At 43.7% G+C, this 18,891-nt stretch overlaps 1 protein-coding gene across 1 annotated transcript in view; it reads left to right on the plus strand.

The window, feature by feature from the left end:
* The first annotated feature begins 4,320 nt into the window (after positions 1–4,320).
* The window catches only part of LOC134957578 (vitellogenin-1-like), a 215,095-nt gene continuing 200,524 nt past the window's right edge, over positions 4,321–18,891 (plus strand). Inside the window, exons 1-4 of the mRNA XM_063939575.1 lie at positions 4,321–4,381; positions 4,540–4,569; positions 12,336–12,487; positions 16,153–16,404. Coding sequence (XP_063795645.1) covers positions 4,336–4,381; positions 4,540–4,569; positions 12,336–12,487; positions 16,153–16,404 — 480 coding nt within the window. The 5' untranslated portion in view covers positions 4,321–4,335. The remainder of the gene's footprint in view (positions 4,382–4,539; positions 4,570–12,335; positions 12,488–16,152; positions 16,405–18,891) is intronic.

The following is an 18,891-nucleotide window of genomic DNA, read 5'->3' on the forward strand; positions in this document are numbered from 1 at the left end:
GTACATTCAGGAGAACTTGGCTAAAGGTTTTATCAGACCTTCACAGTCTCCAGTTGGGTCGGGGTTCTTCTTCGTGGGTAAAAAGGACGGTTCATTGCGACCCTGCATCGACTTCAGGGAATTGAACCGTATCACGATTAAAAACTCATACCCACTGCCTCTCATTTCGGTCTTGTTTGACCAGCTTCGTACTGCCACCATTTTTTCTAAGATTGACCTACGCGGTGCGTACAATCTAATCCGAATAAGAGAGGGGGATGAATGGAAGACTGCCTTTAATACCCACTCAGGGCATTATGAATATTTGGTGATGCCTTTTGGGCTCTGTAATGCCCCGGCAGTCTTCCAGAATTTCATGAACGATGTGCTCAGGGAATATTTGGATAGATTCTTAGTTGTATACTTAGATGACATCCTAATCTTCTCCAATTCCCTGGAGGAACATCGGAAGCATGTACGCTTAGTCCTCCAGAAACTCAGAGACCACCGGCTTGGGGCGAAGCTGGAGAAGTGCGAATTTGAAGTTCAGCAAATCGCATTTCTAGGATATATTATCTCCCCAGAAGGTTTCCAAATGGAGGGTTCCAAGGTACAGGCAGTCCTGGATTGGGTGCAGCCCACTAGTTTGAAGGCGCTTCAGCGTTTCCTGGGCTTTGCAAATTTTTATAGACGATTTATCGCTGGATTTTCGTCTATAGTGGCGCCCTTGGTGGCACTCACTAAGAAAGGGGCGGATGTTGCTCACTGGTCTCGTGAGGCCAAAGCGGCTTTTGCCCGTCTCAAAAGGGCATTTGTATCGGCCAAGGTGCTGCGACACCCAGATCCAGAGCGTCCTTTTGTGGTGGAGGTGGATGCCTCTGAGATGGGTATTGGGGCAGTGCTCTCTCAGATGGGAGTGTCTGATAATCGCCTTCATCCCTGTGCTTACTTTTCCCGTAAATTTTCGCCTGCCGAGATGAATTATGACGTGGGTAACCGGGAATTGTTGGCTATTAAGGATGCACTCGAGGAGTGGAGACACTGGCTTGAGGGGGCTAAGTTTGTGGTCTCAATTCTCACCGACCATAAGAATTTGGCATATTTAGAGTCAGCGAAGCGTCTCAATGCCAGGCAGGCACGATGGGCTTTGTTTTTTGCTCGCTTTAATTTTTTGATAACATATCGCCCTGGGTCAAAAAACATCAAGGCTGATGCGCTCTCGCGGAGTTTTGCTCCAATCCAGGAGACCACCGAGGAGCCGTTGCCCATTGTGTCCCCATCATGTATTAAAGTGGGCATTACCCAGGACCTCTTGTCATTAGTCCTTAGAGCACAGGAGCAGGCTCCTCCAGACCTTCCGGTAGGTCTTTTGTTTGTGCCTCCTAGGTTAAGACAGCGAGTGTTCCTGGAATTCCATGCCAAGAAGTCGGCAGGTCACCCGGGTATTGCCAGAACTCGGGAGTTGCTATCTAGGGCGGTGTGGTGGCCCTCGGTGGCTAAGGATGTGGATCAGTGGGTTCGGGCATGTGACATCTGTGCCCGAAATAAGACTCCTAGAGGGGTTCCTGTTGGCCCATTACATTCACTCTCTATTCCATCTAAGCCATGGACCCACATTTCAATGGATTTTGTTGTGGACTTGCCCAAATCCTCTGGAATGACAGCCATCTGGGTTGTCGTTGACAGGTTTTCGAAGATGGCGCACTTCGTTCCACTGGTTGGGCTGCCATCTGCCAGACGCCTGTCTGAATTATTTATGCTGCATGTTGTGCGCCTCCACGGGTTGCCACTTGATGTGGTCTCTGACCGCAGATCCCAGTTTGTGGCCAAATTCTGGAGGGCATTTTGTTCTGATCTCCAGATTTCTGTCAGCTTGTCGTCAGGCTACCATCCGCAGTCTAATGGGCAGACTGAAAGGGTGAACCAGACCTTGGAGCAGTTCCTCAGGTGTTATGTCTCCAAGTGTCAGACTGACTGGGATGCTCATCTGTCAATGGCGGAGTTTGCCTATAACAATGCGGCTCACTCTGCTACAGGGATCTCTCCCTTCCTTTGTGTGTATGGGCATCATCCTAAGGCCAATTCTTTTGACCCCCTGGACTCCACGCCTGGTGGTTCCTCTGTCGTTTCGGTCCTTAGAGGTATTTGGAGGAAAGTGAAGAAAGCCCTTGTGTCTGTGTCATTAGTGACCAAAAGGGTTTTTGATAAGCGGAAAAGACCCTGCAGCTTCAAATTAGGAGACTTCGTCTGGTTGTCTACCAAGAATTTGAAGTTGAAACAGCCATCTCATAAGTTAGGCCCCCGGTTCATCGGCCCTTATAAGATCACCAGGGTTATCAATCCGGTGGCATTTCAGTTAGATCTGCCCCGTTCTTTGGGTATCAATAAAACATTTCATTGTTCCCTTTTAAAACGGGCGATTAGTAATCCTTCTTCCAGAGGAAGACCTTCCCCTCTTCTGATACGTGGCCAGAGGGAGTTTGTTGTTGAAAGGATTCTTGACTCCAAGATGGTTCGGGGTCGGCTGTCATTTTTGGTGCACTGGAAGGGGTATGGCCCGGAGGAGCGGTCGTGGGTGCGCAGTTGTGATCTTCATGCCCCCAGACTGATACGCTCTTTCTTCTCGCAGTTCCCCGATAAACCCGGTGGTAGGGGTTCTTTGACCCCTCGTCAGAGGGGGGGTACTGTTAGGGTCTCCTGCCCTGTGCTGCCACGTCGTCATGGCAACCGGGAGACAAGTGCTAGCGGAGTAACCTGAGCGCAGCTGATACTCCGGTTCGGGTCTTTTGCTGTGCAGTGGTTACAGGCATGGGATCCGGTGCTGGTTTTTGTGCTCACAGTCTGTGAGGTCTGAGGGGGGCGTGGACAGCACCTGCTTTATAAGGCCTCTTCTCAGGTTAAGCAGATGCTGCTGAATCTTTGTTGGTTAGTCAGTTCCTGAAAGTTAGCCAGTACTGTGTAGCTTTGTATTTTGTTGTTGCTTACTGCAAATAGGCCTGGGCATTTGGTACTACACTCTGCCAATCCAGACCTAGCAGTAAGACTGGAGTCAGTCGTTTAGCCTGCTGAGGTTCTTTTGCTATTCTGTGAACCCAGCAGGTTTGTGGCTGTACTTTCAGACCTGCCTGCATAATCCTCTCTCACTGTGCAGGGCGTCCATGTGTCAGTTTAGTGGCAGTAAGCTGAACCTGGGCCCTGCAAGTGAGAATTAGGATTGTGCAGACTCTCCTTGTGTCTATTATTCCATCTCTGACCAAGGAGTTTACTGCCACACCCGTTGGTAACCCTATAGGGTTTTGCTGTTGCCCTTAGCAACAGCATTTCGGGTTCTCTACGTATTAAAACACAACATCTTGCTTTTTCCATCTGAGCATTTCTAATACTAGGGAGACACCCAGTTTCTTAGCCTCTGGGCTTCTCTGTTCACTCTGTGTTGGTTTTGTTACCCTATCACCTTCTGTGTACGTTATGTCATATTTCCCAGTCTGTCTGTGAGTTCATTTGTTTTGCATCCCTCTCTGTTCAGACACCAGTACATTCCTGCAGGCACTGGTGTGTATAACAGTTCAAACACCAGTACATTCCTGCAGGCACTGGTGTGCATAACAGGTTGATAATTTATCTCTCGACACTATCTCTCCAAGCTTTGATAAATTTCCCCCATAATTTCTTATTGATGCATACAGTATTGTGGCAGTTAGATTTGGTGTTTTAAAAGCCCCATTTATTAAAACGGTCTTGCCAAGACAGTGTCTTCTGATCCCAAAAGCGATTTTGCTACAATAAAATAAATTTGGGGTCCAAGGTAACAAAAAATTGATCATTGCTGGTTTCCAGAACGCAATGCTCGGGGAGAATTAAAACACTTTCCCCAGGACATATACAGTATAAAAACAACCAGATAATCCAACCTGATCTTCCAATAGGTCTGCGAAGTATAGAATAATCCTAACATCTCTCATAAACCAATCATTCTAATTCTGAGGAGGGGGTTCACATTAAATGCATCCTCCCTCTTATGGGTTTGGCCCAAAAAATAAAATGCCTTTACCCCATTGGAGTATAAAACAAAACAAACATGGTGCTACAAGAAGGCAATTTTTGTCTTCCCACTTTAAGTTGGCGTATTTTCCCGACAACTTCTCCTTGAAAGAAATACATTCATTTTAGGAACTTGGAAATGTAATATTTCTAAGCACAAAAAATAAAGGCTGAATGCCCCAGGCTATTTGCTAGATGTTTGGATTGTCCAATATCTTGTTTGCTCATCAATGCAGCTTTCCAAAACTTCACATGACCCAGTTGACCCATCATATAAAAGTGGAGACATCGGAGTGACCTCAGTCACTGGTTACCATGTGGGGCGTAGTGCTTGCCCTCAGCGCTACATTGGCTGCAGCTGGTAAGCTTAAAATTATTTTATTTAAAACACGATGAGACGATTTATTCGCTACAAATGGAAAATCAAATACAATTATGTAACATAACAACATGATCTTAGAAGAGGAAATACAATCATTTGCTGTTTACACTTATATTCCATTTGTTTATTATTTGTAGGAAATCAGCATCTCCGGTACGGTAAGTACAGTAAGTCGCACCTATGCTGGTAAAGTTTTCTTTTTGATCCTATTTATACAGAATATTATTGTAGATGATGTATGACTTCTGCAAAACATTTTCATTATTTTTTTTTATTTTTGTATAATTACTTTGGAAACATTGTTGCTGCAACATTCAAGCTCAATCAATAAATAACAGAAACTTTATTTCCACTACTTTTACCATACAGTGAAGTCATTAGAGCGGATGTTTATATTGTGTTAATAATTTAATCCATAAACACCTATTGTATATAGAGATCATGTGAGCTGTTCTAAAAAGCAATAAACTTTTTAAAATAGGGATGTATGACGGTTGCTATGATAATAAATGTGTAACAATTTGAAGCAACCAATCATATTCTAGAAAAGTTATAGTTAAATGTGTCGCTACATTATTTGCATTCATTATTTGTACAGAGACACCTTATACAGATAGCTGCATGCCAAATACAATGAGACCCTGAGATAAGGGTTATTTTAAGTGAAGCTATCCCCATGTATGTACAGTATATTCTGGTAGTTGTTTCCAGTGCTTAAAGTGGTCCTAGAGAGGTGGTGGAATCAGGTCTGAATTAGGCATAGTGTCCATTATTCATGTTATTATGACACACAATAGTGTCCCTTTTATATAATGCCCACATTAGTGCCCCTTATGCAATGCCCTCTGTAGTGGAAGTGACCCTTATGGAATGCCCACAGTGGTAGTGCCCCTTATGCCCCCAGGAGTGATGCCCCTTATGCAGTGCCTCCATTAGTAGTGCCCCCAGTAGTAATGCCTCCTGTAGTAGTGCCTCCAGTAGAAATGCCACCCTTAGTAGTGCCCACTGAAGTAGTGCCCCTAGAAATGCCCCCTTCAGTAGTGCCCCCAGTATTAATGCCCCTTTGGTAATGGCCCCTGTAATAGTGCCCCCTTTTGTATTGCCCCAGTATTATTGACCCTTTGGTAGTGTCCCTAGTAATGTCCCCTGTTGTATTTCCCCTTTGGTTCTGCCCCCTGTAGTATTGCCCCTTTGGTAGTACCCCTTACACACACACACACACACACACACACACACACACACACACAAACCCGCAATACAGGTTGAGTATCCCATATCCAAATATTCCGAAATACGTAATATTCCAAAATACGGACATTTTGGAGTGAGAGTGAGATAGTGAAACCTTTGTTTTCTGATGGCTCAATGTACACAAACTTTGTTTAATACACAAAGTTATTAAAAATATTGTATTAAATGACCTTCAGGCTGTGTATATAAAGTGTATATGATGAGTATAAGGGCCCTCATTCCGAGTTGTTCGCTCGGTAAAAATCTTCGCATCGCAGCGATTTTCCGCTTAATGCGCATGCGCAATGTTCGCACTGCGACTGCGCCAAGTAAATTTGCTATGCACTTAGTAATTTTACTCACGGCTTTTTCATCGTTCTGGCGATCGTAATGTGATTGACAGGAAATGGGTGTTACTGGGCGGAAACAGGCCGTTTTATGGGCGTGTGGGGAAAAACGCTACCGTTTCCGGAAAAAACGCAGGAGTGGCCGGAGAAACGGAGGAGTGTCTGGGCGAACGCTGGGTGTGTTTGTGACGTCAAACCAGGAACGACAAGCAGTGAAATGATCGCAGATGCCGAGTAAGTCTGGAGCTACTCAGAAACTGCTACGAGGTGTGTAATCGCAATATTGCGAATACATCGTTCGCAATTTTAAGATGCTAAGATTCACTTCCAGTAGGCGGCGGCTTAGCATGAGCAAATCTGCTAAAATCCGCTTGCGAGCGAACAACTCGGAATGACCTCCAAGGTGTATATGAAACATAAATGCATTGTGTGCTTAGATTTAGGTCCCATCACCATGATATCTCATTATGGTATGCAATTATTCCAAAATACGGTAAAATCCGATATCCAAAATACCTCTGGTCCCAAGCATTTTGGATAAAGGATACTCAACCTGTATTTACCTAAACCACGATCCTGCCTCCGATCGCAGCCGTCCGTCTGCTCTTGCCACCCGCTCCTCTGAACTATGGGTGAGAGTGCACACTGTGGGACTTGGAAGCCAGAGCTCAGTAGTGAGCTCCAGCTTCTGGTTGCAACTGTGGAGAAGAAGCTGGGTGCCCGCTGGTAACAAAATCTCACTGGGCACCCAGCATCTCCCTGCGGCTCTGGGCAGACATTCTGTGTTAGATGAGCTGGAAGAGGCAGAACTGGTTCCGACTCCAAATGGAGCTGACGAAACGCAGTTCCGCCCCATTCCAGCTCACTTTAACCCTTGCTGATTTTCCATCTGGGAGGGAGTGTGCAAAAGCATTATGGCATCTTTCTGGAAGAGGTAAATGTTTGCTCAAGATTTCAGCTGGAAGTAGGAACTACTGTGTTACAATTTGGTACCAATTGTGAGGCAGAACAGCAGACAAGTAAGATTGTGTCTGTACATAGAAGATATTTTATTGAACTACAAGGCATGGTAATATGGGCAAGATCAAATGGTTACATACTTTGCATAACAGCACACTGACTTTGCACAGTAGGCATTTAGAGTTTTCGAAGTAGCTTCATAGCCTCTTACTCTTTGCCAAATGACTTTGTTTATACATGTGCCCAGTGGGTGCTGGTAATTAGGAGCATATTTACCTGATATTTCTATTGAGGTGCCAGAGTGGGGTGCAAAACGCGTCATCATTACTGCGCTATTCCATAATATGTAGTGGGCAGGATAAGTAGAGTGGCCTGCTCACCTGGTACTATGGGATAACTCCCCGAAATTCAAGAGACCTGTAAATAGAAGAATAAAAGAGAAAAATGCCCGCGTTCAGTTTTACCCATGTTGTACATGGTACCAGCTGCGTGGCAGTATTAATGCCATATATGTATACAAAGCAGAATGACTTTTTGCTATTGGCACTAACAGTAATATACTGCAAATCTGTGTGTCTAGCCAATAAAAACAGCAATTTGGTTCATATTTTGATCGACATATTTAAGCCTGCAGCCTATCATCAAGGGACCCCAATTCTCTGCAAGTGCAGGGATGGGCTGCAAGTTTAAATGTTTTTGTTTGCTAGACACACACACACACACACACACACACACACACACACACACACACACACACACACACATTTCATTACTGTATATAACAGGTCCACTTAAGTGAGGACTTACAGCCAAACTCACAATCATTAGCGCTGTATGGCAATGCAGCAGGAGGGGTCTATTACACGCAGCCACCTCCTGCTGCACTAGTGATCCGATCTACATCCTGGATGCCGGCCGTCGCTGCCCCCAAACGTCATTGCAACGCAGGAACCATTTACAAGCATGCGCAGAATGTGTCCTATGCATGTGCAGAGTACCGAACGTCAGTATTTTGTGCATTAGGATGGACAATCCAACAGGACCTGAATGAGGTCCAGCATGCGTAATGTGGATGAGTACAGTAGATGCATTTGCCAAATGTATGGATAAAGGAAGTTATTTCAGGTTTAGCTCCTGGCAACCTTGGTGAAGCCACTTAGCAAAAAAACTTTGAATGTGTTTCTCTGAAAATACAGTATATCTGACCAGAAACAAAAGACATATAAATCATACACTGTTTATAAATCAGTAATTGCTAGCCGAAACGCTTGGCAAATCTTAGAAGAAGCTGTTCATCAATAACTTGCTACGGTTGGTTAAGAAAATGTGAGCAATTATATTTCCTACTTATTAATCAACCATTAGAAACATCTGTGAAATTTTACGAGTATAAAACAGCAGATGTGTCTATAGAGTTATTACTATTATTTATTATTATTATTATTATTACCAGTTATTTATATAGCGCACACATATTCCGCAGCGCTTTACAGAGAATATTTTGGCCATTCACATCAGTCCCTGCTCCAGTGGAGCTTACAATCTATGGGGATGATTCCGAGTTGTTTGTTCGCTCGCTAGCTGCTTTTAGCAGCATTGCACACGCTAAGCCGCCGCCCTCTGGTAGTGTATCTTAGCATAGCAGAATTGCGAATAGAAATTTCTTAGCAGTTTCTGAGTAGCTCCAGACCTACTCACAAATAGCGATCAGTTCAGTTAGTTTCGTTCCTGGTTTGACGTCACACACACGCCCAGCGTTCGCCCAGTCACTCCCCCGTTTCTCCAGACACTCCCGCGTTTTTCCCTGAAACGCCAGCGTTTTTCTGCACACTCCCAGAAAATGGCCAGTTTCCGCCCAGAAACACCCACTTCCTGTCAATCACACTTCGATCAGCAGAACAATGAAAAAACTTTGTTACGCCGTGAGTAAAATACCAAACTTTTGTGCTAATTTACTTGGCGCAGGCGCGCTGCGTACATTGCACATGCGCAGTTTGCGACTAATCGCTCCGTAGCGAACAAAAAATAACGAGCGAACAAATCGGAATGACCCCCTATATTCCCTACCACATGTACACGCACACACGCTAGGGTTAATTTTGTTGGGATCCAATCAACCTACCAGTATATTTTTGCATTGTGGTTGGAAACCGGAGTACCCTGAGGAAACCCACACAAGCACGGGGAGAATATACAAACTCCACACAGTTAGAGCCATGGTGGGAACGGAACCCATGACCTCAGTGCTGTGAGGCAGTAATGCTAACCATTACACCGTCCGTGCTGCCCATATATGATTTTACGTTTTGTAACAGGGTTGAAGAAATTAGGACTCACGACAGGCTGGTTCACGGTGAAGTAGTGTCCTTTTAATTATAATAGACACTGCACTTTAACATTCACACACACAAGCCTGGACAAACGGGCACATTAATTAGACAGACAAGTTAAAGTAATTGTCCCAGCACTAAAGTGCTAATGGTCAGTCTGCTGCAATAGCATGCAGCCACAATCTGCTATGCTTCTCTGGCACAGCTAATATCAGTCCCTGGCACTAAGGAGACTCTGGCCTACTTGCTGGCTGCTATACGGCAACGGTGCCTAGCAGAGCCATAACTAGACTTTTTGGTGCCCTGTGCCAGAGAGAGAATTGGTGACCACCCCTCCCCATTTTTCCAATAGGGACATAAGGTGCATGCCTCATGGGTAAGGGGCATGACAAGATTGATCCTAGAGAAAGCCTATGCTATGATACACCTTCCCACATTTTTATATTTGTATAATATAATACACACACATTTATAGACCACTGCAAGAAAATAGATTTGGACACAAATTCTCTTTATACCACATTCATGTACTTTACTTGAGAGCTCATTGTTATTCAGTTACAATACCCTTTATTACATGGCATACTTCAATATACTGCCCCACCCAGGATTCAAACCTATAACCTGTTGAATTTTAATCAAACACCCTACTCAGAAGAAATCTTTAGTGGAGTTCATGAATGTTGTATAGGTATTAGTGACAGAAGTGGTGGGGGTATTAGACAGGGGCGGTCAGGAGATGCTGGGCTTCAAAAAAGGGGAAAGCAGCAAGTCAATAATTAAAACAGGTAATTAAAAAAGTGCTGCCAACAGCACCCCCTACCCTGCAGCGCTATGTGCGGTGCCCCTTCCGCACACACCTAGTTACAGCCCTGGTGCCTAGAGCACTAGGTGTATAACAGTTTTAAACCCTTCCTGTCCTTCATTGATAGTTTCCAGCTGGATCTGTGCAACCCGGAAAACCTGGAGTTCCAAACCTCCACTGCTACTGCAGATTGCACAGTCCTTGCTTTAGTCTGCCTTGGAGGGAGCTGAACCCACAGGAATGTGGGTAATTCAGGTGATAGGCAACTCTTCTTACCACAGTTTGTTATGGGATTATTACATTAATATTGTAGGTGCCATGCAAAATTCTAATAATGCAAAGTAGCGAGTAAAGTCACAATATTACTGTAATGTAAATGAAAGGCTATTCGTGTGTATCATTGCATTTAATAAAATACCTGAAATAACTGCAGCATTTAGCCTTACAGTATTTATACTTATACTTACTTACGAAGCCATCGCATTTTTAGTGGTATTGGTTGCTGGATTTAAAGAGATAATTATTTTCAATGCAAAACATGCCCTGCTTTATATTGTACAGAGCCGCCCCTTTAGCATAAGCAGCTACAACTGATGCAGACGTGGCAGCTTCGAAAAGCACATAGGCCCTCATTCCGAGTTGTTCGCTCGCTAGCTGCTTTTAGCAGCATTGCACACGCTAGGCCGCCGCCCTCTGGGAGTGTATCTTAGTTTAGCAGAATAGCGAACGAAAGATTAGCAGAACTGCTGCTAAATAATTCCCTGCAGTTTCTGAGTAGCTCCAGACCTACTCACAGATTGCGATCAGCTCAGTCCGTTTAGTTCCTGGTTTGACGTCACAAACACGCCCTGCGTTCGGCCATCCACTCCCCCGTTTCTCCAGACACTCCCGCGTTTTTCCCTGACACGCCTGCGTTTTTTAGCACACTCCCGGAAAACGCTCAGTTACCACCCAGAAACACCCCTTTCCTGTCAATCATTCACTGATCAGCAGTGCGACTGAAAAGCGCCGCAGGATCCACAGCAAAACTGCTACGTTTTTAGTTAAATAACTAAGCGCATGCGCCCTGTGTGCCTTGCGCATGCGCAATTAGCAACAAATCGCAGCATAGCGAAAATCGGCAACGAGCGAATAACTCGGAATGACCCCATAATCCTGTAGCAAATTTACCCTGTGGGTTTGCTCGGCAGAAATGTACTATGCAACTGATACCAGGCTGGTGATACAATAGCAATTCAAATTAATGGAATATAAGGGCTCTATTTTATACCAGCCATGATCTTCTATCGCAGATTATTGTGGTGACATAAAATCTGTTATTGCCACAATTTATGAATAAGCTCTGAGTGATACTCCTCTGTCTGAGTGATACTGGGTTAACTAAACGCTTTGCTGGCCCCGTGCTTATATAATGAAGCTAATTGGTCCACATATGCGACTTAGAAATGGAAAAAGACAACAAACATTAAAGGAAAACAAAATGACAGTAAAATCATTTTTTGGGAAAGTAAAAAAAAATTTACAAATATTTTTTTTTAAATATTGTCGATTGCGAAAATGCTCTATTCAAGGAATAAATCCTTTTTTCATTGATATTCATGTTACCGTGACCCTGAAATTGCAATGACAGAACAAGGATTGCACCCGTAACTATGATGTATTGGGCAAAGTCCTATTTCCATAGACAACATCTGTTGATACACTGAAAGTTTTTTTAGTATCAGCATTTACTATTATATGATAAATTGCACAATTTCCTATAATAAACATTGCATTTAATCTAACTAATTAAATGAACTACGAGAAAACTTTATGTAACTTGGAAACATCAATACTTGAGTTAAAAAATAAAAACCAGTATTACTTCATTAGAAAACAACTGAAGTAGAGATATATGCGAGTTCGGATTGTATTCCGGCCCAACCTGTATTCAGTCTATGAATTCACTAGTGACATCACTGAGGCATGAGGCACTTTGTGTGGCACAAAATGTTGCAAGAGTGCATATTGGCTGATAAGCAGGGTTGCCTCCAATTTTGTTTGCTCAACCAAAATGTACTCTATCGATTCTCTAGGAACTAGTGACATCTAGTGACGTAACTGAGGCACTTTGTGCCTTATGCCTCGGCGGTCTCTAAACTTCCTACAGAATAGATTGGCTGCATTGTCTAGAATATACTGCTTTAGGCCACTGTGAGCAGATGGCGGGTACACAGTGAAATGAAAGAAAAGCCATGAAAATGCTGCATTTTATTTTCCAGACTTGGAGTTTTCTAGCAGTAAGAAGTTCTCCTATGACTATGAGGGTCTGGTACTGAGTGGCCTGTCGGAAGACGGCTTCGCAAAGTCTGGCATCAGGATACGGTGCACGGTGGAGATCAGCGCGGCAGCTCCGAGGCTCTATTACCTCAAGGTAAGAAAATGGAAACAACACAAGTTTCTCATTTCACTATTAAACTGTGCGAGAAGAGAAAACTTTCATTTTCTGCTTTGCTTGCATGAACAGGATGCAATTACATCTATTATTTTAGGAAGTGCCCTTGATGCAATTTCTAACATATGCCAGATAGTTATCAACCAGTCATGGACTTAAAGGATTTGTTCTGCTTTCTGCTCGGCAACACATAGGAAACTAATTTGAACTGAACAACAAACCTTTATTGGATCAATGCAATTGCTGAGAAACTGAACACCAGACTATTATTTAATCATCTGTTATTCAATCATCCGCTGTCATAGCTTCAGACTATAATTGCAGTGCTGAATTGCCAAATTACACACATACTGTATGCGTGTCTTATATATATATATATATATATATATATATACACTAAGCAATGTACCCGGCACTCCACCTTGAAATAAGCTGGTTCTGGTGCCCTCATAAATAAAGCATGTACAATCAAGGATGCGGCACTCACGAACACTTTGTAAGAATCACAGACACCGGTAGAGGTATATTCAACGTTTCAATCCTTTAAGGATTTTCGTCAGGAGCAAGCATACTTGCTTGCTCCTGACGAAAATCCTTAAAGGATTGAAACGTTGAATATACCTCTACCGGTGTCTGTGATTCTTACAAAGTGTTCGTGAGTGCCGCATCCTTGATTGTATATATATATATATATATATATATATACACACACAGTAGTGGATCTTGCCATGGGCAAGCAGGAGTTTTGCCCGGGAGGCGCCTTCCGGAGGGCGCCGCACCATGGCAAGATCCGCTGTTGCTATGTCCCCCGCTGCCCGCTCTGTCCCTCTGCCGCTGCCCCCCGCAGTGAAGGGAACTAGACGCATAGCATCTAGTTTCCCTTCGTGGAGAGGACCTTTACTGTGCGGTGCGCGATGACATCATCGCGCACCGCACATCATTTCAGCGGCGCTACTACTGTACAGGGAGCATAACTGACCATGCCCCCTGTATGAAGCCACACCCCTATTGGCCACCCGGGGCGCTAGAAGCCCAAGAACCGGCCCTGTATATACAGTATACACACACACTGTATACAGTAAAATAGATTTATAATTTTTGGGGATGGCTTCCATCCAGTGCACTCCTTATGTTAAAGGGACATTGGGTACAACAGCTTTCTCTATTACAGTGGTTCTTACAAGCGGTCCTCAAGACACCCCAAGGTCCAGGTTTTAAGGATATCCATGTCTGAGCACAGATGCTTAAATCAAAATGACTAAGGTACTAATTAACTCAGCTGTGCTCAATCATGGATTGGATATCCCTAAAACAAACCTGGACCATTGGGGGTCCTTTGAGGATCACACAGTCTATCTAGGCTTGCGATGCCGACCACGCGGGACCGCGCATCCAGAGCCGGCCATAGCTATAGGCAAACTAGGCAATTGCCTAGGGCATTTGATATGCCTAGGGGCATCATCAGCTTCTGCTGATTAAAATGATATGCGACATGCCTATATTATGTATGTAGCATTTCATATGCAGATACAGCCACAGTCTCACACAGTATATAGGCATGCTGCATATCATTTTAATCAGCAGAAGCTGCTTGTGCATCCTAGCCACATAGCAATGCAAATAAGATGCATTTTCATAAAAAAAAGTGCCCGACGTTAGCATTGAGGCAAGATTTATGAGGACACATCTATATCCAAGCAGAGGCAGAGGTCACAGTGTTAGTGGCAGTGTGAGTGCTGTGTGCATGTGAGTGGGTTGGTTGTGCAGTAGTGTTCGGAATATGTGTAAGGGGCACTATGTGTGTCATTATGTATAAATATAGGGGATACAAATCCCAAAATAAGGACTGCTATGGATGAGGGGTGATGGTGCTGGGAAAGAGGTGCAAGGTCAGAGGCGGAACCAGCTGTGGTGCTATGGGGCACCAGCCAAAATCTTGCCTAGGGCATCATATTGGTTAGGGCCGGCTCTGCGCGCATCGGCATCGAATCAGGCTCGCAAGGTGACTTTCACCTTGCGATCTGCACTAACTTTTCTTACGATTTTGACTATATAGTCAAAATCGTAAGAAAATATCTCACCATGTGTACACACCATAAGGATAGCATTCAGCATTTATGAGGAGATTTACCAAACCTTTTAAAGAGAAGTGGAGGCCATATCTTCAGAAGGATATTAATACATTAGAGACTGTATAAAGAAGGGCAACTAAAATGGTCCAGGAGGGAAACATTCTTCAAATGAAGAGAAGTATTAGAACACGAGGACATGCACTGTGGATAAATGACTTCACAGAAAGGGTAGTGGACAAGTGGAATAGCCTCCCATCAGAGGTGGTAGAGTTTAAGAAAGTAGAGCAATTTAAACATGTATGGGATAGGCACAAGGATATCCTTACAAAGAAATAAGCATCAAATAGGGTTAAGGTTACCAAAAGGTAAATAAGGGCCAAGTGGTTCTTAACTGCCATCACATTCTATGTTTCTATTAGGTGTTGACCATGGGAACCTATCAGATTCTAGCTGTCATTATCCAGTACATTCCATAAAATGACTGCTAGAATCTGATTGGTTGATATAGGAAACACCTCCACCTATCCTCTTTGGAAGGTTTGACATATCTCCTGCCTTTATTAGCAACGTCATCAATAACATCACAAAGCTTTATTGACAAGCCACACAATGATGAATGCCGACAACTTTTTCCGTACTCGGATTATCCATTACACAAACTACTCTACTGCCTAGGGCTCATGACGCACTGAGAAACCTAGTTTGCACTAACAGGTTTATATTTATTTTTTTACAAATCTGTGGAGGGACGACCCTAGCTAATATATTGCCTAGGGTCCTATGGGCTCTTCTGGCGGTTTCACACCTGAATATACATTATACAGGGCACAACTTTTATTTAGTGCTACTTTTTACAAAAATGGATTCAAAAAGAAAAAAAAATTCAAGATAAAGAAATTGTGCAGGGTACGTAACAATAAATGCCATCAATTTCGTATATTAAGCAATGGTACTAAACGGTGTTGGCTGGCCACATCCGGAAGGAGTTTTCAATGCAGTACCCATGTTGTGAATGAATAGCAGACGTGCTACCACCGTCATACAAAAAAAATAAACGTACAACAAGTTCATTGTTTCATGGTCGCCGCTCAGTCCAATTTAAAACATTTGAGTAACACAAATATGGACACACAAAGGTCCACACGCAGTGGCAATGTGCAAAGTATTAAGGCTGAATGATTTCACCGTACCTGGCAGGCAGTTGTAATGGTAAAAACGCGCAGGGCTGCTCTTTGTCTACACAACACATATTCTGCTGTTCCCATTTCTGACAGACGCAGGTTTTTACTTGCGCCCAGGGGTAAGACTTAAAATATGGTGATGGGTGATGTCTATCAATATTTACTAGGTGGAAAAACACTTCCAGATTTTATGTTAAGACGTCCTACTGTACTTTGGGGGGGCGGAGGGACGACAACTCCTTTTTAAGGTTCCTTCCAGGTATTAATTAATTTGTAATGTTTAAGTAAAAGCGTGGATTGTATAATTCATACATTTTAAAGAAAAATGTGTGTATTTTAAAAAATATAGTGAAAAAATTGCAAAGCATTTTTTAATATTTTTTTTTTCCAGATTCGCAACATAGACCTGCAAGAGTATAATGGTTATTGGCCAACAGATAAATTTACCTCTGCGCCAAAATTAACCAAATTACTGGAAATACAGCTGGTTAAACCAATAAAGTTTGAGTACCATCACGGTCAAGTGGGTGATCTTCACCTGCCCAGTGGATTGTCGGACACTACAGTGAATATCCTAAAAGGAATTCTGAATATTCTTCAGCTCACCATAAAGAAGACTCACAATGCGTATAGCTTGCAAGAGGTACGTTTCTTACATACATAATAATGTATTTAGTTTTCGTTTGTTCCTCCTTCAAGTTTCCCTCTGCGATCTCTAACCGTGCTCTGTGGGCCTCATTCACAATTAGGAGTGACTACTGTATAAACCTGTGGCCATATTTTAAACCACAGGTGCCACAAGATTGACCGCATTATTACAGAATTGAGCTGGCTTCAATTAACATAAATAGATGATTGCTCTTATTAATTACTTTACAAGTAATATCTGCCCCTTCAATAACTTTTAACCATAGTCCATTTAACAAAAATTGCATCACTTTTTTTTATTGTGTATTACTACAGTACATTGCCCCCAATAACAAATTAATTAAATAATTGTGCTCCCGTAATGAATATGTATTAACTGTTTTTTGTTCTGTATTTGAGTATTCGTTAGTTATCCCTTCATGCATATTTGGAATATGGTGCCATATTTGGTTTGCGGCCAGACAGGTAGTAATGTCACCAGCGCTAAGGTCTTGCATTGTTTCCGCGGATTTGAGTCACATCATGTTTGAATTCATCCAGAAAATCGTCCCGTGATAAAATACTCCCTTGGCTTCTCTCATACTCTTACATTTAGTAAAAAAAAGCACAATATATGTTTGCAATTAACCATGTAATAAATATATTATTTATTCATCTATTACCAACAAACGCTACTTTATACACTGATTAATCATCTATAAAGCAGACCGTTCATATTCAGTTTTATGATAAAGTAGACAATATCCTCACATGTAGGGGTAGATTTAGCAAAACGTCTAAGGAGGAAAAGTGAAAGTATTGACTTCAGCAACCAATCAGATTACAGCTATCGTTTATTAGATTGTATAGGAGGTAAGTGATACTGTAGCTAGAATCTGGTTGCTAGGTCTCCGGGAAAATGGCCGTACACATTATGCCACACAGTACCCCCAATGCACATTATGACATAGGGAGGAAAATTGACTAAAGCTTCAAAAAGTGAAAAGAAGGGATGTAGCCCATAGCAACCAATCAGATTCTATCATTTCTGTATTGCATCCTACAGAATGACAGAGAGAATGTGATTGGTTGCTATGGGCAACATCACTTCTTTTCACTTTTAGGAGCTTTAGTACATTTACCCCAGTGTCCTAGTTATATTATGCCACATTACAGTGACCACTGGTTCTACTGTGCCACACTGTAGTGCCTCCACCTCATATTGTGCCACATTACAGTGCCCCACAGGACCGGATTAAGGTGTGTGGGGGTAGAATTATAGATCTTATGAGTGTAATAAATCAAAGCGGCTATAGAAAATATATATAAAACTAGTGCTTGAAATGCACTGCTTCTCTTTGCAAACACTTTTGGGAATAACAGATGGGTTGCAGTGTTATTTCCAAATGTGTTTGCAAAGAGAACCAGTACTGAACGTGTATGCATCTGTCTATGACATGCTTCCAATACACCTAACCACAAAACTTCTTCCAGATTGCCCTGTGTTCTGCCAGCCTCTTACCTAGTGTGTACCTAGTGTGTACCTAGTGTGTGCCTTGTGTGTACCTTGTGTGTGCCTTGTGTGTACCTAGTGTGTACCTTGTGTGTACCTAGTGTGTACTTTGTGTGTACCGTGTGTGTACCTAGTGTGTACCTTGTGTGTACCTAGTGTGTACCTTGTGTGTACCTACTGTGTACCTTGTGTGTACCTAGTGTGTACCTTGTGTGTACCTAGTGTGTACCTAGTGTGTACCTAGTGTGTGCCTAGTGTGTACCTAGTGTGTACCTTGTGTGTACCTAGTGTGTACCTTGTGTGTACCTAGTGTGTACCTAGTGTGTACCTTGTGTGTACCTAGTGTGTACCTAGTGTGTACCTAGTGTGTACCTTGTGTGTGCCTAGTGAGGACAGCGCTGGCACACCCGGACAAGCTCCTTGGAGAGGACAGCGTCGGCACACCTGTACAAGCTCCCTGGAGAGGACAGCGCCGGCACACCTGGACAAGCTCCCTGGAGAGGACAGCGCTGGCACACCTGGACAAGATCCCTGGAGAGGTCAGCGCCGGCACACCTGTACAAGCTCCCTGGAGAGGACAGCGCTGGCACACCCGGACAAGCTCCTTGGAGAGGACAGCGTCGGCACACCTGTACAAGCTCCCTGGAGAGGACAGCGCCGGCACACCTGGACAAGCTCCCTGGAGAGGACAGCGCCGGCACACCTGGACAAGCTCCCTGGAGAGGACAGCGCTGGCACACCTGGACAAGATCCCTGGAGAGGTCAGCGCCGGCACACCTGGACAAGCTCCCTGGAGAGGACAGCGCTGGCACACCCGGACAAGATCCCTGGAGAGGTCAGCGCCGGCACACCTGGACAAGCTCCCTGGAGAGGTCAGCGCTGGCATGCCTGTACAAGCTCCCTGGAGAGGTCAGCGCTGGCACACCTGGACAAGCTCCCTGGAGAGGACAACGCCGGCACACCTGGACAAGATCCCTGGAGAGGTCAGTG

The sequence above is a fragment of the Pseudophryne corroboree genome, chromosome 9 (assembly GCF_028390025.1).
Source record: "Pseudophryne corroboree isolate aPseCor3 chromosome 9, aPseCor3.hap2, whole genome shotgun sequence".
Classification (NCBI taxonomy): domain Eukaryota; kingdom Metazoa; phylum Chordata; class Amphibia; order Anura; family Myobatrachidae; genus Pseudophryne; species Pseudophryne corroboree.